The sequence below is a fragment of the Anomaloglossus baeobatrachus genome, chromosome 6 (assembly GCF_048569485.1).
Source record: "Anomaloglossus baeobatrachus isolate aAnoBae1 chromosome 6, aAnoBae1.hap1, whole genome shotgun sequence".
Lineage (NCBI taxonomy): Eukaryota > Metazoa > Chordata > Amphibia > Anura > Aromobatidae > Anomaloglossus > Anomaloglossus baeobatrachus.
The window spans coordinates 582,207,988-582,231,282 of NC_134358.1; the positions used below are offsets into that span (position 1 = coordinate 582,207,988).

The following is a 23,295-nucleotide window of genomic DNA, read 5'->3' on the forward strand; positions in this document are numbered from 1 at the left end:
ATCGGGGTGTGGGGGGGGCCTCTGTATATATCGGGGTGTGGGGGGCCTCTGTATATATCGGGGTGTGGGGGGCCTCTGTATATATCGGGGTGTGGGGGGCCTCTGTATATATCGGGGTGTGGGGGGGCCTCTGTATATATCGGGGTGTGGGGGGCCTCTGTATATATCGGGGTGTGGGGGGCCTCTGTATATATCGGGGTGTGGGGGGCCTCTGTATATATCGGGGTGTTGGGGGGGTCCTCTGTATATATCGGGGTGTGGGGGGGCCTCTGTATATATCGGGGTGTGGGGGGGCCTCTGTATATATCGGGGTGTGGGGGGCCTCTGTATATATCGGGGTGTGGGGGGCCTCTGTATATATCGGGGTGTGGGGGGGTCCTCTGTATATATCGGGGTGTGGGGGGGTCCTCTGTATATATCGGGGTGTGGGGGGGTCCTCTGTATATATCGGGGTGTGGGGGGGCCTCTGTATATATCGGGGTGTGGGGGGGTCCTCTGTATATATCGGGGTGTGGGGGGCCTCTGTATATATCGGGGTGTGGGGGGCCTCTGTATATATCGGGGTGTGGGGGGCCTCTGTATATATCGGGGTGTGGGGGGCCTCTGTATATATCGGGGTGTGGGGGGTCTCTGTATATATCGGGGTGTGGGGGGTCTCTGTATATATCGGGGTGTGGGGGGCCTCTGTATATATCGGGGTGTGGGGGGCCTCTGTATATATCGGGGTGTGGGGGGCCTCTGTATATATCGGGGTGTGGGGGGCCTCTGTATATATCGGGGTGGGGGGGCCTCTGTATATATCGGGGGGTGGGGGGGCCTCTGTATATATCGAGGTGTGGGGGGCCTCTGTATATATCAGGGTGTGGGGGGCCTCTGTATATATCGGGGTGTGGGGGGCCTCTGTATATATCGGGGTGTGGGGGGCCTCTGTATATATCGGGGTGTGGGGGGCCTCTGTATATATCGGGGTGTGGGGGGCCTCTGTATATATCGGGGTGTGGGGGGCCTCTGTATATATCGGGGTGGGGGGTCCTCTGTATATATCGGGGTGTGGGGGGGTCCTCTGTATATATTGGGGTGTGGGGGGGTCCTCTGTATATATCGGGGTGTGGGGGGCGGTGTGTGGCCCGTGTGTCGGGGTCTCTGGCGGGCTTTCCGGCCTGTGTGGGGGGGACACTGACGCCCGGGACAGCTGCTCTGAGGAGACGGCCGGGGACAGCTGCGACCCCAGCCCGCTCTATTCCTGGCTTATCAGTGGAAGGAATTCAGCAGCTGGAGGGGGGAGTGCGGCCCTCAGCGCGGCCCTGACAGACCCCCGCCAGGACCCGGGAGACACAAAGCCGCCCGGGGTGAGGACGGACGAGCGCGGGGAGCAGCGCACAACTTCCAGCGTCCCGGCCCGCACACCGGGGACTCACCGGGGACTCACCGGGGACATGGCAGCCGAAGATGCCGCCGGAGGAGCCCGCAGAGCCACGAAGAGCAAACTGTTCGAGTTCCTGGTGCACGGAGTGGTGAGTGCGGGCGAGCGACCGGGGAACAAGCGACACGTGATGCCCCGGCACTCAGCGGACACGGTGTATATATGTATAATCACATACTCCGTACACACACACACACACATATATATATATATATATAGACCGTATACACACACACATATATATATATAGACCGTATACACACACATATATATATATAGACCGTATACACACACACATATATATATATATATATAGAGACCGTATACACAAACACACATATATATATAGACCGTATACACACACATATATATATAGACCGTATACACACACACATATATATATATATATAGAGACCGTATACACACACACACATATATATATATATATATATATATATATATATATATATATATAGACTGTATACACACACACACATATATATATATATATATATAGACCGTATACACACACACACACATATATATATATATATATATATATAGACCGTATACACACACACACACACACATATATATATATATATATATATATAGACTGTATACACACACACACATATATATATATATATATATATAGACTGTATACACACACACACATATATATATATATAGACCGTATACACATATATATATATATATATAGACCGTATACACATATATATATATATATAGACCGTATACACACACACATATATATATAGACCGGCGTATACACACACATATATATATAGACCGTACACACACACACACACATATATATATATATAGAGACCGTATACACAAACACACATATATATATAGACCGTATACACACACATATATATATAGACCGTATACACACACACATATATATATATATATATAGAGACCGTATACACACACACACATATATATATATATATATATATATAGACCGTATACACACACACACACATATATATAGACCGTATACACACACATATATAGACCGTATACACACACACACATATATATATATATATATATATATATATATATATATATATATATAGACCGTATACACACACACATATATATATATATATATATATATATATATATATATATAATTAGTCCGTATATACACACACATATATATATATAGACCGTATATACACACAAACATATACAACACACACTCACACACAGATATACAAACACACATACAGTCATATGAAAAAGTTTGTGCACCCCTATTAATCTATTAATGTTACCCTTTTTTCTTTATAACAATTTGGGTTTTTGCTATTTCAGTGTCATATATCTAATAACTGATGGACTGAGGAATATTTCTGGATTGAAATGAGGTTTATTGTACTAACAGAAAATGTGCAATCCGCATTTACACAAAATTTGACCGGTGCAAAAGTATGGCCACCCTTATCAATTTCTTGATTTGAACCCTCCTAACTACTTTTTACTGACTTACTGAAGCACTAAATTGGTTTTGTCACCTCATTGAGCTTTGCACTTCATAGGCAGGTGCATCCAATCATGAGAAAAGGTATTTAAGGTGGCCACTTGCAAGTTGTTCTCCTATTTGTATCTCCTATGAGGAGTGGCATCATGGGCTCCTCAAAACAACTCTCAAATGATCTGAAAATAAAGATTATTCAGCATAGTTGTTCAGGGAAGGTACAAAAAGTTGTCTCAGAGATTTAACCTGTCAGTTTCCACTGTGAGGAACATAGTAAGGAAATGGAAGAACACAGGGACAGTTCTTGTTAAGCCCAGAAGTGGCAGGCCAAGAAAAATATCAGAAAGGCAGAAGAAGAAGAATGGTGAGAACAGTCAAGGACAATCCACACACCACCTCCAAAGACCTGCAGCATCATCTTGCTGCAGATGGTGTCACTGTGCATCGGTCAACAATACAGCGCACTTTGCACAAGGAGAAGCTGTATGGGAGAGTGATGTGAAAGAAGCCGTTTCTGCAAGCATGCCACAAACAGAGTCGCCTGAGGTATGCAGAAGCACATTTGGACAAGCCAGTTACATTTTGGAAGAAGGTCCTGTGGACTGATGAAACAAAGATTGAGTTGTTTGGTCATACAAAAAGGCGTTATGCATGGAGGCAAAAAAAACCACGGTATTCCAAGAAAAGCACTTGCTACCCACAGTAACATTTGGTGGAGGTTCCATCATGCTTTGGGGCTGTGTGGCCAATGCCGGCACCGGGAATCTTGTTAAAGTTAAGGGTCGCATGGATTCAACTCAGTATCAGCAGATTCTTGACAATAATGTGCAAGAATCAGTGACGAAGTTGAAGTTACGCAGGGGATGGATATTTCAGCAAGACAATGATCCAAAACACCGCTCCAGATCTACTCAGGCATTCATGCAGAGGAACAATTACAATGTGGCGCCCCTGACCTGGTCAGGCACCACTGAGTACTGCACCCATGCTGGGGACAGTACAAACAGGTAATCCAGAAGGCTGACCGAGGTGTGACTACACAGGCGCATAGTGATCAGGTCTCACACATGTACCTTTGAGAGGACCCCTGGGGATCCCAGGAGGGGGCAAAGCCTTCACCTCCACTGGAATAGTGGAGGGGGCCAAAAGCCTCCATCTCCACTCAAGGGGTGTGGTAAGAGAGCCTGGTTGCTAGGTGGCGTAGGCAAGAACAGGAGAGGAGGAGCAGTGAGCCGGCTCAGTGCAGAGTCCAGGGAGCTCAGAGAGGAGCAGACCCCGGGGCTGTTGCAGTCTGACAGCGTCCGCGCAGTGGCTACCGACGGGGGAGAACGGTCACCTAGGAGTGCTACCCGAAACCCATCTCCAGCTAGAGAGAGAGCACAGAGTGGGAAGTAAGGAGACTGCTAGGGAGAACCAGGCCCAAACGGGCGGCAGATCCCGGAGCGGGGATAGATCCACCTTTCCCTGCTAAACCTGCCGGTGTGGGGCCCTCAAAGCCCACACCACAACACCTAAAAGCCGTAGCCACAGTTAGGGCCCATAGTTCACAGGAGGCAAGCAGCTGGAGTGATCTGGCCCAGGCAACAAGCAAACGGCAACCGAAGGGGAGAGAGGCTTCAGCAACTTCCCTGGGTGACCCCCATAGGGACTAAAAGTCGGGGTTACCCCAAACCACCAAGGGCTAAGGAAGGCGAGTTGGTAGTCACCATCAGAAGTCAGCCTGAAGGATACCTGGTTCCAGCCTGGTTCATCCCAGCTACGCCCGGGTTACTCACCCTGCCATCTGAAGTGAGTAAAACCCCTGAAAGACATTCTGCGTGTGTGGAGTTATTCTGCGCCTGTGGTTCTACGCACCTACACAGGGTCCTGGGGCTTGCCTCACTCTCAGGAGGCAATTCCAACTAACTGCACTCACCATCAGCCCCAGGCGTCCCTCAACCTGCAGTGGCGGTCCCCACTGACCGCAATACTGAGAGTGGCGTCACGACAAATAGAAGATTTCCTACCGGTGACAAGATCCAGACTGACAGCGGAGTCCCTGAAGGTAATGCACCGACACAGCGTACCCGGGGCCCGACATCTGGCGTCACGAACAGGATAAGGACTAGACCTGTTCAGACAGGTGACCATGTGCCTGGGCGGTCCGCTTGGAAAATTGGAAGCGCCGCCATATTGCCACCATGAAAAGCGCGCCGAAAAACAACAGCAGCCCGCGCTGGGAGAAGTTACCGCCCACGAAGAGGTGTGGCTACCCAGAGATCCCCTGCAGAGTTCTGACCTCGCTTGTGAAGAGAGCGGAAGCGTCCAGAGACGGCGGAACGGAAAAGAAGCCAGCAGCTTGTTGTTAGAGAAAATGGCGTCTGAATGCAGAGACCCAGAGCCAGGCTCCGCTGCCTGGTGGTGTCGGGAGCTCGCCGAGTTCTGCGATCAACTGGAGGCCAGGGTCGGAAGGCTGATCAGAGAGGGACGTGCGGAGTTCCTGGGAATGACCGCGGCGGTTCAGGCCTATGAAGAGAGAGCCGCGCGCCGAGTGCCAGACCGGGCGGTGACGACTCAGACCCCGATGCTGCCAACGATGGGTGAGTCCAGTGATGCCCCTGCCAGCGCGAGTGCCCCGATCCCTGCTGCCACGCCCGCGGTCCCTGAAGAGGCGTCCGGCGCGGCGACGCTGAAGCAGGCCGCAGCCACGCCAGGTGCAGCCCGCCAAGCTCAGGCCGCCGCAGCGATGCCCTGCTCGGCCCACCAAGACCCGGTCCCTGCAGCAACGCCCAGTCCGGTCCGCAGAGAACCGGCCGCCACCGCGACCCTCATCCATGCCGCGGGTGTGACGCTGACCCAGGCCGCCGCCATGCTAGGCCCGGCCCGCCGAGACCCCACCGCAGCAGCAACGCTCGTCCGCGCCGCAAGTGAGGTGCTGAACCAGGCCGCAGCCACGCCAGGTGCGGCCCGCCAAGCTCCGATCGCTGCAGCGACGCCCAGCCCAGCCTGCACCGATCCCATCGCGACAGCGACGCCGATCCAGGCCGCCGCCATGCAGGGCGCGGCCCGCCAAGACCAGGCCGCCGCCATGCCAGGCGCGGCCCGCCAAGACCAGGCCGCCGCCATGCCAGGCGCGGCCCGCCAAGATAAGATTGTATCACCGTTTACCCCGGCCTGCAAGGCCAGAGCAGATACCGCTCCCCGGTCCAAGGAGGTCCCTGCTAGGAAGCCCACGCTGGGGGAGGACCCCGAATACTGGAAGTTGAAGGCTGACCTGGAGGCTCAATTCCCACAAGAGTTGGTGGACCAGTATTTGCTTCCTCCGCACACCCCCAAGAGGATTCCGGCAACCCCTGCAGCAACCACGCCAAAGAGTCCCCCGCCCGAGCCTGCTGAAGAAAGTCCATCCCCAGCACTGCCACCAAAGGAGTGCTCAGAAGAACTAAGGGGGAGGGGAGGCCAGGAAGCTGAGGAGCTGACTCAGGAGCCACCAGCAGTGGATCCATGCCCAGAGCCGGAGATGTTGCCCTATTCCCGCTGGGATGAAGAAGACCTGACACCGTCTGCTGAAGAAGATTTGCCTAAAAGCCTCACCTGGGAGCTTGTAAGCTGTACTCCGCAGAATCCAGCCCGCAAGACACGGCGCCGTAGCAGAACCCAGTCTTTCCCTGCACCGCAGTCCCCAGAGCAGAAGGATGAAATAACGGCCAGAGACCTACAGGAGAAACGGTTCCTGAGAAGGGCCAAAGCCCAGGTCAGAGGACCCCTTTGTAGAGGAGTAGTGGAAGATTTCAGCCTAAAATCAGGATACGGCTTCATAGTAGCACCTGGTATGAAAGAAGGCATTTTTGTCAATAGAAGAGACGTCAGAGCCCACTTGCCCAGAGGACATCCTGGAAGAAACCTAAGAATGGGAGACACAGTGCAATTTACCATGCATCAAGGAGAAAGAGGCTGGTATGCACTCGATGTAACACCATGTCCTAAAGAAAAAGAAACAGACACAGAAGAAGAAAAGAAAGACAGAGATAGAGAAAGACCAGAGAAAGAACCTACTGATGAGACTACCACAGACGAAGAAAGAGGTCAAGGAAGCAACAGGTGCCGCAGCCCTACAGGCCCAAGCCCTGGTAAGGAGGAGTCTGCATAAAGTAAAGTACACCAAGTTACTGTTTTGACCAGTTTTGAAGTTTTGCAACGTTTTCAAGTTTAAGCAATGTGCCCACATAAACTGATGTGAGAAATGAACCTTAAGGCTATGAACTGGCTATAGCCACAAACTCTCGCAGTGTAAATAGTTACACCAGAGGCACCACCACCAGAGCCAGCCTGTTTAGGGGCTTGGCTCGTCTGCAACCAGGGAGCACGTCCGTATATGGGGCCTTGGCTTACCTGCAACCAGAGAGCATGCCTGTTTATGGGGCCTGGCTCTCCACCACAAAGAGGGTATCTGGTCAGCACCAACTGTGGAGGCCGCCTCTACATCCTGCCAGAAGAGGCTGAAGGCGCGGATCCACCAGGCCAGGTATACCCTGAAGACCACCAGCCCATGGAAGCCGCCTCTACATCCTGCCAGAAGTGGCTGAAGGCGCGGCCAACGTGAGAGGGTTTTGGGTGGGTTAACGGACTTGTGGGTGGAGGGTGGTGATGTATGGTACCTGGTGGTTTTAAAAATGTTTTACATGTTTTAATGTTTTATGCATGCATTTTAAAATGTTGTCTTGCAGCCCGAGGACGTGCTGGTGATAACTAAGGGGGAATGTGGCGCCCCTGACCTGGTCAGGCACCACTGAGTACTGCACCCATGCTGGGGACAGTACAAACAGGTAATCCAGAAGGCTGACCGAGGTGTGACTACACAGGCGCATAGTGATCAGGTCTCACACATGTACCTTTGAGAGGACCCCTGGGGATCCCAGGAGGGGGCAAAGCCTTCACCTCCACTGGAATAGTGGAGGGGGCCAAAAGCCTCCATCTCCACTCAAGGGGTGTGGTAAGAGAGCCTGGTTGCTAGGTGGCGTAGGCAAGAACAGGAGAGGAGGAGCAGTGAGCCGGCTCAGTGCAGAGTCCAGGGAGCTCAGAGAGGAGCAGACCCCGGGGCTGTTGCAGTCTGACAGCGTCCGCGCAGTGGCTACCGACGGGGGAGAACGGTCACCTAGGAGTGCTACCCGAAACCCATCTCCAGCTAGAGAGAGAGCACAGAGTGGGAAGTAAGGAGACTGCTAGGGAGAACCAGGCCCAAACGGGCGGCAGATCCCGGAGCGGGGATAGATCCACCTTTCCCTGCTAAACCTGCCAGTGTGGGGCCCTCAAAGCCCACACCACAACACCTAAAAGCCGCAGCCACGTAGCCACAGTTAGGGCCCATAGTTCACAGGAGGCAAGCAGCTGGAGTGATCTGGCCCAGGCAACAAGCAAACGGCAACCGAAGGGGAGAGAGGCTTCAGCAACTTCCCTGGGTGACCCCCATAGGGACTAAAAGTCGGGGTTACCCCAAACCACCAAGGGCTAAGGAAGGCGAGTTGGTAGTCACCATCAGAAGTCAGCCTGAAGGATACCTGGTTCCAGCCTGGTTCATCCCAGCTACGCCCGGGTTACTCACCCTGCCATCTGAAGTGAGTAAAACCCCTGAAAGACATTCTGCCTGTGTGGAGTTATTCTGCGCCTTGTGGTTCTACGTACCTACACAGGGCCCTGGGGCTTGCCTCACTCTCAGGAGGCAATTCCAACTAACTGCACTCACCATCAGCCCCAGGCGACCCTCAACCTGCAGTGGCGGTCCCCACTGACCGCAATACTGAGAGTGGCGTCACGACAAATAGAAGATTTCCTACCGGTGACAAGATCCAGACTGACAGCGGAGTCCCTGAAGGTAATGCACCGACACAGCGTACCCGGGGCCCGACAACAATGTTCTGGAATGGCCATCCCAGTCCCCAGACCTGAATATCATTGAAAATCTGTGGGATGATGTGAAGCGGCTGTCCATGCTCGGCGACCATGAAACGTACCTGAACTGGAATTGTTTTGTAAACCGGAATGGTCAAATCTACCTTCATCCAGGATCCAGGAACTCATTAAAAGCTACAGGAAGCGACTAGAGGCTGGGATTTCTGCAAAAGGAGGAGCTACAAAATATTAATGTCACTTTTATGTGGAGGTGCCCATACTTATGCACCGGTCAAATTTTGTTTAAATGCGGATTGCACATTTTCTGTTAGTGCAATAAACCTCATTTCAATCCAGAAATATTACTCAGTCCATCAGTTATTAGATATATGAAACTGAAATAGCAAAAACCCAAATTGTTATAAAGAAAAAAGGTTACATTAATAGGGGTGCCCAAACTTATTCATATGACTGTGTATATATATATATATATATATACACCATACACATATATTCTGCATACATACACAAACACATATATATGTGTGTGTGTGTGTGTGTGTGTATATGGTGTGTATGTGTGTGTGTGTATATATATATATATATATATATATATATATATATGTATACACACACACATATACACCATGTATATATACCGTATACACACACACACACACACATATATATATATATGCCGGAGACACACGCGCACACATACACATATATATACACAAATACTGTACATATACGAGGGGCTGCTGATAAGTGTTTGGCTTTGTGATTTTTTTTGTTTCTATGGTGACGAATGTTTCATCACATAAAAGCCTTATGTGTCTAATATATGTTTTCAGAATTTTGTGCTTGTTGCTTATGACAACAGTGTTGTACGCACGCGGGAAAACAAAATGGCGGAGTGTAATGCGATATTCACAGTAACTGAGAGCAGAGGAGTAATAAAATTCTTGTTTCTGCAAGGAAAGTCCGCGGCGGATATTCATGGTGATATGTCGCAGACATTGGGGGATCATCAAGGACCTTCATATTCCACAGGTAAGATCTGGGTTGCGAAATGTAAAGCGGGCCACTTCAGCCCCAATGATGAGGAACGTCCTGGACGCCCGAGAGTGGTGGTTGTTCCGGAGATCGTTGCTGCTGTGCACAACCTCATACTGGAGAATCCACAAATTTCAGCTAAAGCAATAGCAGACATCATGGGGATTTCCCGGGAACGTGTTTCTGACATTATCCATGAACATTTGGACATGAGGAAGGTTCTGCAAAGTGGGTCCCCAAATGTCTGACAACAGATCAGAGAAGCAGCGAGTGACAACTTCCCTCTCCATTTGTCAGCATTTCCGGACTAAGAACTTCCTGGAGCGACTGGTCACTATGGATGAGACCTGGATTTAGTTGAATGACCCTGAAAACAAGGAGCAGTCAAAAGACTGGAGGCACAGGGTTCTCCTCGCCAAAGAAGCTCAGGGTGCAAATATCAGCCACTAAGGTGATGGCGTCTGTGTTCTGGGATAAGGAGGGTGTGCTGCTAGTGGACTACCTTCAAAAGGGTTCCACCATCAATGCAAGGTATTGCATTGAACGTTTGGACCAATTAAAGGCAGCTCTGAAGGCCAAAAGGCTTTGCAAGCTGTCCAAAGGAATCTTGTTACTGCAAGATAACACCTCCGCTCACACCACACAAGCGACCACAACAAAACTGTCAGAGCCGGGCTTCCAGCTGGTGACCACCCACCTTATTCACCAGATCTAGCTCCCTCCGACTATCATCTGTTTCCAAACCTGAAGAAACGCCTCAAGGTACCATATTTCACACCATTTCTGATGCCATGGCTGCTACGGATGCCTGGTTTGAGGCACAACCGAAATCTTTCTTTTTACCAGGCTTACAGAACTTGGAATATCGATGTAAGAAGTGACATCAGTGGAGAGTGTGTGGAATAAGTGGAAAGTTTCATCACCCTATCTCATTTCTTTCTGGGTAAAGCCAAAGACTTATCAGCAGCCTCTCGTATATACTGTATATATACCGTATATACACAGATACATAAATATTGTATACACATACATATATCTACTGTATATACACATATATATACACACACATACCATTATATATACCATATACACATACATACAGAGTCTTGCGAAGCCCCCTTAAATTTTTCAACCTTTTCCCACATTTCCGGCTTCAAACATAAAGATAAAAATGTGAATGTTCTGGTGAAGAATCTACAACAAGTGACACAATTGTGAAGAGGAAGGAAACTTATTGCTTATTTTATACTTTTGTAAAAAAGAATAAACTCAAAATTGTGGCGTGCAATATTATTCATCCCCTTTACTGTCAGTGCAGCAAACTCCCTCCAGAAGGTGATTGAGGATCTCTGAATGATGCAATGTTGTCCTAAATGACTGATGATGATAAATATAAGTCCTGTGTGTAATCAAGTCTCCGTATAAATGCCCCTGCTCTGTGATAGTCTCATGTTCTGTGTAAAGAGCAGAGAGCATCATGAAGACCAAGGAACACAACAGGCAGGTCCAGGATATTGTTGTGGAGAAGTTTAAAGCCAGATTTGGTTACAAAAAGATTTCCACAACTTTAAACATCCCAAGAAGCCCTGTGCAAGCAATCATATTGAAATGGAAGGAGCATCATACACTGCAAATCTACCAAGACCCGGCCGTCCATCCAAACTGTCACCTCACACAAGGAGAAGACTGATCAGAGATGCAGCCAAGAGGCCCATGATCCCTCTGGATGATCTGCAGAGATCTACAGCTGAGGGGGGAGAGTCTGTCCATAGCACAACAATCAGCCGTACACGGCACAAATCTGGCCTTTATGGAAGAGTGGCAAGAAGAAAGCCATTTCTCAAAGATATCCATAAAAAGTGTCGTTTATAGTTTGCCACAAGCCGCCTGGAGACACCAAACATGTGGAAGAAGGGGCTCTGCTCAGATAAAACCAAAATCACACTATCTGGGCACAATGCCAAACGATAAGCAACACAGCTCATCACCCTGAACACACCATCCCCACTGTCAAACATGGTGGTGGCAGCATCATGGCTTGGGCCTGCTTTTCTTCAGCAGGGACAGGAAAGATTATTAAAATTGATGGGAAGATGGATGGAGCCAAATACAGGACCATTCTTGAAGAAAACCTGTTGGAGTCAGCAAAAGACCTGAGACTGGGACGGAGATTTGTCTTCCAACAAGACAATGATCCCAAACATAAAGCAAAATCTACAATGGAATGGTTCACAAATAAACCTATCCAGGTGTTAGAATGGCCAAGTCACAGTCCAGACCTGAACCTAATCGAGAACCTGTGGAAAGAGCTGAAAACTGCTGTTCACAAACGCCTCCATCCAACCTCACTCAGCTCCAGCTGTTTACAAAGGAAGAATGGGCGAGAATTTCACCTCTCCATGTGCAAAACTGATAGACACATCCCCCAAGAGACTGCAGCTGTAATCACAGCAAAAGGGGGCGCTACAAAGGATTCACTTACAGGGGATGAATAATATTGCACGCCACAATTCTCAGTTATTTATTTTTTATAAAAGTGTAAAATAAGCAATAAATTTCCTTCATCTTCACAATTGTGTCACTTGTTGTAGATTCTTCACCAGAACATTCACATTTTATCTTTATGTTTGAAGCCTGAAATGGGGGAAAAGGTTGAAAAATTCAAGGGGCCGAATACTTTTGCAAGACACTGTGCATATGCTGGAAGGTGAACCTACGTCCCGGTCTCAGGTGTACAGCCATAACAGATTTTCCTCCAGGATGTTTTCAAGGAAGAGCAGTGTATGCAATACAAGCCAGAAATCTCACAGAACTGGAAGACGTCTCCAAGAAAGAGCAGTGCATGCAAGACTAGCCAGGAATCTCATAGAACTGTAAGATGAGCCAGGAATCTCACAGAACTGGAAGAAAGAACAGTGCATGCAATACAAGGTAGAAATTTCACAGAACTAGAAGACAAACCAGGAATCTCATAGAACTGGAAGACAAACCAGGAATCTCACAGAATTGAAAGACGAAACAGGAATCTGACAGAACTGGAAAACATTTCCAAGAAAGAGTAGTGTATGCAAGACGAGCCAGGAATCTCACAGAACTGGAAGACGAGCCAGGAATCTCACAGAACTGGAAGACGAGCCAGGAATCTCACAGAACTGGAAGACGAGCCAGGAATCTCACAGAACTGGAAGACGAGCCAGGAATCTCACAGAACTGGAAGACGAGCCAGGAATCTCACAGAACAAGCAAGGAATCTCACAGAACTGGAAGATGTTTCTAAGAATGAGCAGTGCATGCAAGATGAGTCAGAAATCTTATAGAAATGGAAGATGAGCCAGGAATCTCTCAGAACTGGAAGATATTTCCAAGAAAGAACAGTGCATGCAAGACAAGCCAGGAATCTCATAGAACTGGAAGAAAAACCAGGAATCTCACAGAACTGGAAAATGTTTCTAAGAAACAGCAGTGCAGGCAATACAAGACAGAAATCTCACAGAACTGGAAGACATCACCAAAAAAGAGCATTGCATGCAAGACTAGCCAGGAATCTCATAGAACTAGAAGATAAGCTAGGAATCTCACAGAACTGGGACACGAGCCAGGAATCTCACAGAACTGGAGGATGAGCCAGGAATCTCACAGAACTGGAAGAGGAGCCAGGAATCTCACAGAACTGGAAGAGGAGCCAGGAATCTCACAGAACTGGCAGAGGAGCCAGGAATCTCACAGAACTGGAAGAGGAGCCAGGAATCTCACAGAACTGGAAGAGGAGCCAGGAATCTCACAGAACTGGAAGAGGAGCCAGGAATCTCACAGAACTGGAAGAGGAGCCAGGAATCTCACAGAACTGGAAGAGGAGCCAGGAATCTCACAGAACTGGAAGAGGAGCCAGGAATCTCACAGAACTGGAAGAGGAGCCAGGAATCTCACAGAACTGGAAGAGGAGCCAGGAATCTCACAGAAGTAGAAGATGAGCCAGGAATCTTACAGAACTGGAAGACATTTCCAAGAAAGAGCAGTGCATGCAATACAAGCTAGAAATTTCACATAACTGGAAGATGTCTCCAAAAAAGAGCAGTGCATGCAAGACAAGCCAGGAATTTCACAGAACTAGAAGACAAGCTAGGAATCTCACAGAACTGGAAGATGAACCAGGAATCTCACAGAACTGGAAGATGAACCAGGAATCTCACAGAACTGGAAGATGAGCCAGGAATCTCACAGAACTGGAAGATGAACCAGGAATCTCACAGAACTGGAAGATGAACCAGGAATCTCACAGAACTGGAAGTAATGTTCCTATCCTGGTCCCTTTCTTGTAGTAATGTTCCAATCCTGGTCCCCTTCTTGATGGAATGTTCCAATCCTGGTCCCCTTCTTGATGGAATGTTCCAATCCTGGTCCCCTTCTTGATGGAATGTCCCCGTCCTGGTCCCCTTCTTGAAGGAAAGTCCTCATCCTGGTCCCCTTTAGTAATCTGTCCATACTGGTCCCCATCTTGTAGTAATGTTCCCATCCTGCTATCTATCTTGTCGTACTGTCCCCATCCTTGTCCACTTATTTTAGTAATGCCCCCTATTCTGATGTTCATTACATACACCTAAAAAAAGAAAAACAATTTTTCTCATGTCCTTGGACTGTTGGCGAATAGCGTCCTCCTCCATGGCCAGGGCGGCGCAAAGCAGTGATGTCCTGTACGGCTGTGATGACGGTCAGCTGCCCGTCTCTGGTAGGTTAGTGGAAAAACCTGCAATTATGTCTGTATAGAGAGCGGAGAGAAAAACCTGCACATGTGTCTGTATAGAGAGAGGAGGGGAAAACCTGCAGATGTGTCTGTATAGAGAACGGAGGGAAAAACCTGCAGATGTGTCTGTATAGAAAGCGGAGAGAAAAACCTGCAGATGTGTCTGTACAGAGAACGGAGGGAAAAACTTGCAGATGTGTCTGTACAGAGAATGGAGGGAAAAACTTACAGATGTGTCTGTGTAGAGAACAGAGGGGAAAACCTGCAGATGTGTCTGTGTAGAGAGCAGAGGGAAAAACCTGCAGATGTGTCTGTATCGAGAGCGTAGGGAAAAACCTGCAGATGTGTCTTTATAGAGAGCGGAGAGAAACTTCTGGTTCCAACTGTAGGTGTTGCGGTGCAGACAGCCGGTCTCTGTTCTGCAATATATTTCAATTGACTGTGCGTCCGAGTATCTACATACAGCTGAAAAGAAGCGCTCTATCCGTGACAACCTGGATGCGATTGTCTCTGAAGCGCCGGGATCCAGGGGCCACACAATGGAGCTTTGGGGGGCCACGTGTGTACCATGGGCTGCATGTTTGAGACCAGTAATCTAGATCAGAACATATTCCTGTGTGTGAGCGGCCGAGTCACAGTCCAGACCCAAATCCACCGAGATCACAGACCTCTCCATCCATTGTCACTGATCACAGACGTCTCCATCCGACCTCACCGATCAGACATCTCCATCCGACCTCACCGATCACGGACGTCTCCATCCGACCTCACCGATCAGACATCTCCATCCGACCTCACCGATCACGGACGTCTCCATCCGACCTCACCGATCACGGACGTCTCCATCCGACCTCACCGATCACAGACGACGTCTCCATTCGACCTCACCGATCACAGATGACGTCTCCATCCGACCTCACCGATCACGGACGTCTCCATCCGACCTCACCGATCACGGACGTCTCCATCTGACCTCACCGATCACGGACGTCTCCATCCGACCTCACCGATCACGGACGTCTCCATCCGACCTCACCGATCACGGACGTCTCCATCCGACCTCACCGATCACGGACGTCTCCATCCGACCTCACCGATCACGGACGTCTCCATCCGACCTCACCGATCACGGACATCTCCATCCGACCTCACCGAGCGAGAGAAGAGGAAAATGTCACCTCTAGATAAGCAAAACTGGAGAGACCCCAAAAGAGGGAGAGAGGTGGCCCTACGAAGTACTGACTCTGGGGGGTGAATACTAATGTAAGACAGAGAAAGCTAGTCCTACAAAGTACTGACCTTGAGGGATGAATACTAATGCAAGACAGAGAAAGGTGATCCTACAAAATAGTAACTCCAAGGGGTTAATACTAATGCAAGACAGAGAAAGGTGGTCCTGCAAAGTGCTGACTTCAGGGGCTGAATACAAACGCACGGCATAATTTTCACATTTATTTCTATGAAATCTTCAGAATCAGTTCCTCCACACGGCACAAATACGTCTACTCAGTGTTGATGTCACATAAATCCCAATAACTTACACGTAAAGCTGTGGGTGTAATAAGAAAAAACATGGAAATGTTCAAAAGGTATGAATACTTTTTCAAGGTCTCTATATATAAACACACAGTGCCTTGAAAAGTATTTCTAATATCACTACAGTCCCTGACAGAAGTTCTGTCGCTTATTCACGTTATGGAAATAAAAGCTTATAACCTGACTTTAAATTCATCCATTGGTTTTATAAATTACTCTTTTGAAAGCTGAAACCCTCCCAAATTTGGTTTAGGTTATGAAAATAAAGTTGCTGCAAAGCTGAAATATTGATCATTTAATGAACACCGAAATGTTAGATTTTGGCAAGACAAAAGTTTTGTCGCCTTGTCATATAATGCACCCAATCCTAGTTTACATCCTCACCTGTGCTCACTAAATGATTGGTTAATTAGTGGCTGTGTATAAAAAGAAACCCGGCACCCCAGACCATCACTGGAACTGCAACATGACCTCTGACAACATGCCAAAAATCCACCCTGTGACCAAAGCCTTGATTATCAAGAGGCTGAAGACCAGATCCACGGCAGAGGTGGCTGCACCTTTAATGTGTCTCAGCGTCAAGTACAAAGAATTAAAAAAAGATTTGAAGAGACTGGAGATGTTTTTGACAAGCCCAGGTCCGACAGACCCCGCAAGACAACTGCTCAGGAGGAACGTTTGTTGATTAGAAAATCCAAAGCTAGCCCCTCTTCTACTGCAGCAGAGCTCCAACAGGCCTGGTCACCTCAAGCCCCTGTGTCAACTAGAACCGTTTATAGGATTCTGTCTCGAAATGGCCTCCATGGTCGACTCAGTGCCCAGAAGCCAGCACTAAACAAAAGGCAATTAAAAAACCGTGTGGCATTTGCCAAGTCCCACAACCTGCTAAACAGATGGACGCTGGAAAAGTGGCAGAAGGTGGATTTCTCTGATGAATCTTCAGTTGAATTACACCACAGCTGCCGCAAATACTGCAGGAGACCTACTGGAGCCCGTATGGATCCAGAAAACAGTTAAGTGTAGCGGTGGAAAGATCATGGTCTGGGTTTACATTCAGTATGGGGGTGTGCAAAACATTTGCAAGGTGGAAGGCAATATCAATAGCCTAAAATATCAAGAAGGATTAGTTACCTCTTACATTCCCAATCATAGAAAAGGTCAAATTCTGCAGCAGGATGGTCTCCATCTCATACATCCATCTCTACAGCAAAGTTCCTCCTGGCAAAGAAGATCAAGGTGCTCAAGGACCGTCCAGCCTAGTCACCAGACATGAACATCATTGAGCATGTTTGGGGTAGGATGAAAGAGGAAGCTTGGAAGACAAAACCAAAGACTCTAGATGAGCTCTGGGAGGCATGTAAGATGCATTCTCTGCTATTCCTGATGACTTCAGCAATAAATTGTATGAATCATTGTTGAACCGCATGGATGCCGTCCTTCAAGCTCATGGAAGTCACACAAAATCTATATATTTAATTGCCTTATTCTGTCTGTCTGTCTGTCTGTCTGTCATGCTCCAAAATTGTGTCCTTACGGTGACACAAAGCTGATTGGCCGCTGGGCTCGCCATGACACCGCCCCCCCACACTTATTGGCCGCTCGCCCAGGCTGCGCCCCCACACGGATTGGCCAGCCGCTCGCCCAGGCTCCGCCCCCCCACAGATTGGCCTCTCGCCCCGGCACTCTGCAGGCATTGGCAACTCGGCCACGCCACGCCCCGCCCCCCTCACGCAATGCACGCTAGCTCTGGCCCCGCCCCCCCCATACATTCCCCGAACCGACACGGTCACGGAGCCACGACTCCCAGGTGAGTACTGTACCCCCGGGAGCCCACATCAGCGTACGCCGCAAACCCGGCCGACACATACCCTCGCATTGCTGGGGCTGCCGCTGTATGCTGGTGTGGGCTCCCGTGCGAGCGGGGGACGAGATACGCTGGTAACCATGGTAGCATAGTTACCAGCGCATCAAGGTCCTGCAGCGGCGTAACATACACACACGCACACACATAACAACAGACACACATCAGATCACACTCACTCTCACACACACCTCACACACACATCACATCGCATCCACACACTCACAACATCCTGGGATATCGCTTGCTTCTCTGCGCCGATACTGTGCTGTGAGCTTCCAGGACCTGCCGGAGGATCACATGGCCAGAAGCATGTGGTATCTCCGGATGTTGTGAGTGTGAGCGCGTATGTGTAATATCGTCAATGTGTGTGTGCGTGAGTGTATGCGATCGGGTGTGTGCGTGTATGCGATCGGGTATGTCTGAGTGTATGCGATCGGGTATGTGTGAGTGTATGCGATCGGGTGTGTGTGAGTGTATGCGATCGGGTGTGTGGGTGTGTGTGTGTGTGTGTGTATGCGATCGGATCTGTGAGTGTCGGCAGAGGAGCACGGCGTGCTGGAGGAGGCTGGGAGGAGAGAGGCTGATCCTGGGGAAGGCTGGGAGGGGGAGGGGGGAGGCTGAGAGAAGAGAGGCTGATGCTGGGGGAGGCTGAGGCTGCGGTAGGCTAGCCTGATCCTGGGGAAGGCTGGGAGGGGGAGGCTGGGAGGGGGGAGGATGAGAGAAGAGAGGCTGGGGGAGGCTGAGGCTGGGGTTGGCTGGAAGGAGAGAGGCTGATGCTGGGGACAGAAAAGGCTGATGCTGGGAGGAGAGAGGCTGAACCTGGGGAAGGCTGGGAGGGGGAGGGGGGAGGCTGAGAAAAGAGAGGCTGATGCTTGGGGAGGCTGAGGCTGCGGTAGGCTAGGCTGATCCTGGGGAAGGCTGGGAGGGGGAGGCTGGGAGGGGGGAGGATGAGAGAAGAGAGGCTGGGGGAGGCTGAGGCTGGGGTTGGCTGGAAGGAGAGAGGCTGATGCTGGGGACAGAAAAGGCTGATGCTGGGAGGAGAGAGGCTGAACCTGGGGAAGGCTGGGAGGGGGAGGGGGGAGGCTGAGAGAAGAGAGGCTGTGGGAGGCTGAGGCTCGGGTAGGCTGGAAGGAGAGAGGCTGATGCTGCGGGCAGAGAGGCTGATGCTGGTGCAGCATGGGGGATGGAGCACGATGGGGGGTGCGCAGCATGGGGGATGGAGCACGATGGGGGGTGCGCAGCATGGGGGATGGAGCGCGATGGGGGGTGCGCAGCATGGGGGATGGAGCACGATGGGGGGTGCGCAGCATGGGGGATGGAGCACGATGGGGGGTGCGCAGCATGGGGGATGGAGCACAATGGGGAGTGCGCAGCATGGGGGATGGACCACGTTTGGGAGTGCGCAGCATGGGGCATGGAGCACATTTGGGAGTGCGCAGCATGGCGGATGGACCACGTTTGGGAGTGCGCAGCATGGGGGATGGAGCACATTTGGGAGTGCGCAGCATGGCGGATGAACCACGTTTGGGAGTGCGCAGCATGGCGGATGGAGTACGTTTGGGAGTGCGCAGCATGGCGGATGGACCACGTTTGGGAGTGCGCAGCATGGAATATGCAGCACGATGGGGAATGCGCAGCATAGGGGATGGAGCATGATGGGGAATGCGCAGCATGGGAGATGGAGCACGATGGGGAATGCGCAGCATAGGGGATGGAGCACGATGGGGAGTGTGCAGCATGGGGGATAGAGCACGATGGGGGGTGTGCAGCATGGGGGATGGAGCACGATGGGGGGTGCGCAGCATGGGGGATGGAGCACGATGGGGGGTGCGCAGCATGGGGGATGGAGCACGATGGGGAGTGCGCAGCATGGGGGATGGAGCACGATGGGGAGTGCGCAGCATGGGGGATGGACCACGTTTGGGAGTGCGTAGCATGGGGCATGGAGCACATTTGGGAGTGCGCAGCATGGCGGATGGACCACGTTTGGGAGTGCGTAGCATGGGGGATGGAGCACATTTGGGAGTGCGCAGCATGGCGGATGAACCACGTTTGGGAGTGCGCAGCATGGCGGATGGAGTACGTTTGGGAGTGCGCAGCATGGATGATGGACCACGTTTGGGAGTGCGCAGCATTGCAGATGGAGCACGTTTGGGAGTGCGCAGCATGGAGGATGCAGCACGATGGGGAATGCGCAGCATAGGGGATGGAGCACGATGGGGAATGCGCAGCATGGGAGATGGAGCACGATGGGGAATGCGCAGCATAGGGGATGGAGCACGATGGGGAGTGAGCACGATGGGGGGTGCGCAGCATGGGGGATGGAGCACGATGGGAGGTGCGCAGCATGGGGGATGGGGCACGATGGGAGGTGCACACCTCCCCCCAACACACACACACACACACACACACACACACACACTGCACAACACACCACACACACACACACTGGGAACCACAGAACCACAAACACCGCCCTACACAGACACCCACACACACAGACAACGCCGCACACACACAACACTCAACACACAAACACCGCGGCATACATAAATATACGCACATACCGCACAACACACACATTGCACAAAACATACCTCCCCCAAAACACACCACACACACACAAACCGTGCAACACACACACAACGCTACAGACACACAGCGCTCCACAAACAACGCAACACACGCAACACACATACAACACCGCTCTCACCCCCGCCACACCCAGACAACACCCAGAACATGTACAGCCCCTACACAAACACTTAGCAACTACACACAACAACATCTAATATATATAACAAAAATTATACATTAACTACACAATAAATTCTAGAATACCCGATGCTTTAGAATCGGGCAACCTTCTAGTATTAAATATGGCTCTAATAGCACCACACCTTCATTCACCAATGTTATGCAGCATATCTTTGTATTAGAAGTTAATTATTTGTTTGAATTTCATATTACTTTCTGTGGGCGACAAAACTTTTGTCTTGCCAAAATCTGAGCTTTCTGTGTTCATTAAATGATTAATATTTCAGCTTTGCAGCAACTTTATTTTCATAACCTAAACCAAATTTGGGAGGGTTTCAGCCTTCAAAAGAGTAATTTACGAAACCAATGGATGAATTTAAAGTCAGGTTATAAGCTTTTATTTACATAACATGGATAAGTGACAGAACTTCTGTCAGGGACTGTAAATGCATGATCCACAGTGTCTACCTACTAACCACAATGTGTATACAGATCACACCTATATACGCATATGTCATCATCACAGTGGACTCATTTTTCCACAATAGACTTATACGGGCATCACATGATATGATCTATTGTGCGATCGCACGAGCGATCGTACCCGCCCCCGTCGTTTGTGCGACGTGTGCTGCCCCGGGAACGATGAACAACAGGACGTGCGATTTTTAGAAAATGAGCGATGTGTCAGCGATGAACGAGAAGGTGAGTATTTCTGCTCGTTCACAGCTGTCACACGCTACGATATATCAAGCGATGCCGGATGTGCATCACTTGCGACGTGACCCCGCCAACATATCACCCAATAGATCGTCTCGTGTGATGCCCACATTAGACTGCGCGCCCACCATCAGTGTTTGCAGCGTTTTGGATGTAGCATGTTTCAGCTGCATCCTAAACGTTGCGTTCTGCAGTAGAAGCACAGTAGATGGATTTCTAGAAATCCTGTGCCACTGTGCGTGTGCTTCCCGCAGGGAGAACACAAGCGAGAGACCGCAGTGCACTGAACCCTGATCGTGGGCACATACCCTTACGGTTAGGTCCAGAAATCTTTGAGATTTCAGCTCTGCAGGCCACTGTTTGTGATGTAAAATGAAACAACTGAGAAGTAATTTGGAGACTTTCAGGTTTAATTAAAGGGGATGAACAAAAATCTCCTGTGAAACATTTTGGAATTGCAGCCATTTCTCTACAAAGTCTCCTTTTCAGGGCTCAAAAACAATTGGACAAAGTCACTAATGGCTCTGCTCCTCATCCTATTTAATGCTGTGTATAATATGGACTCCTCAGATTATGTGTTATACTCGGCCTGATGAAGAGGCTGGAGGAGTCTCCACAGCTGTGTCTCCTCTTCCCATACTGATGGTTCTGCTCCTCGTCTTATTTTCTGGACTCTTCAGACATTGTGTTATACTCGGTCTGAGGAGTCCTACAGCTGTGTCTCCTCTTCCCATACTGATGGTTCTGCTCCTCGTCTTATTTTCTGGACTCTTCAGACGTTGTGTTATATTAGGTCTGAGGAGTCTCCACAGCTGTGTCTCCTCTTCCCATACTGATGGTTCTGCTCCTCGTCTTATTTTCTGGACTCTTCAGACGTTGTGTTATATTCGGTCTGAGGAGTCCTACAGCTGTGTCTCCTCTTCCCATACTAATGGTTCTGCTCCTCATCTTATTTTCTGGACTCTTCAGACGTTGTGTTATACTCGGTCTGAGGAGTCTCCACAGCTGTGTCTCCTCTTCCCATACTGATGGTTCTGCTCCTCGTCTTATTTTCTGGACTCTTCAGACGTTGTGTTATACTAGGTCTGAGGAGTCTCCACAGCTGCTATTTGATATCATTTTCAGTTCGTCATTGAAAGGTTTCAGACATTGAGGACAGTCAGTTTTTTACATGGCTCTTTCCTTTGTTCCCCCAGCGCCCTGGGATGCCCTCAGGGGCCCGCATGCCTCATCAGGGTGCTCCCATGGGCCCCCCAGGACCCCCATTTGGTGGAAGTCCATCTGTCCGCCCTGGCATTCCACCTGCAGTAATGGAACCAACCAGAAAACGTTCAGCTCCACCGCAGGTTCAGCAGCAGACGACGCCCACACAGGGACGGAGCAGAAGGTGAGTGATGGAAGCAGAAGACAATGAAATGCTAGAAAGACATAACAGCATAATAACTACTCACACTTCTATTCCCAATATTCAGCACAAAGAGGCGGAAGATGGCGGACAAGATCCTCCCTCAGCGGGTGAGTTACATTTACCACAGGTCACACCCTCCTGTGAGTGCAGCCTCTCCTAATAAGGCCACACCCTCCTGTGAGTGCAGCTTCTCTTCATCAGGTCACACCCTCCTGTGAGTGCAGCTTCTCTTCATCAGGTCACACCCTCCTGTGAGTGCAGCTTCTCTTCATCAGGTCACACCCTCCTGTGAGTGCAGCTTCTCTTCATCAGGTCACACCCTCCTGTGAGTGCAGCTTCTCTTCATCAGGTCACACCCTCCTGTGAGTGCAGCTTCTCTTCATCAGGTCACACCCTCCTGTGAGTG

The 23,295-nt window shown here is 49.9% G+C and overlaps 1 protein-coding gene across 3 annotated transcripts in view; it reads left to right on the top strand.

Annotated features, from left to right (window-relative positions):
- Positions 1 to 23,295, top strand: part of SMARCD3 (SWI/SNF related BAF chromatin remodeling complex subunit D3) — a 339,857-nt gene that overhangs the window by 88,279 nt on the left and 228,283 nt on the right. The window contains exons 1-3 of one of the 3 annotated variants that reach the window (XM_075315939.1): positions 1,281 to 1,514; positions 22,678 to 22,868; positions 22,954 to 22,996. In XM_075315939.1, the coding sequence (XP_075172054.1) occupies positions 1,437 to 1,514; positions 22,678 to 22,868; positions 22,954 to 22,996 (312 nt within the window). In that variant the 5' untranslated portion in view covers positions 1,281 to 1,436. Of the gene's footprint in view, positions 1 to 1,280; positions 1,515 to 22,677; positions 22,869 to 22,953; positions 22,997 to 23,295 lie in introns of those variants that run through there. The other 2 variants (XM_075315940.1, XM_075315941.1) reach the window with 2 other exon arrangements.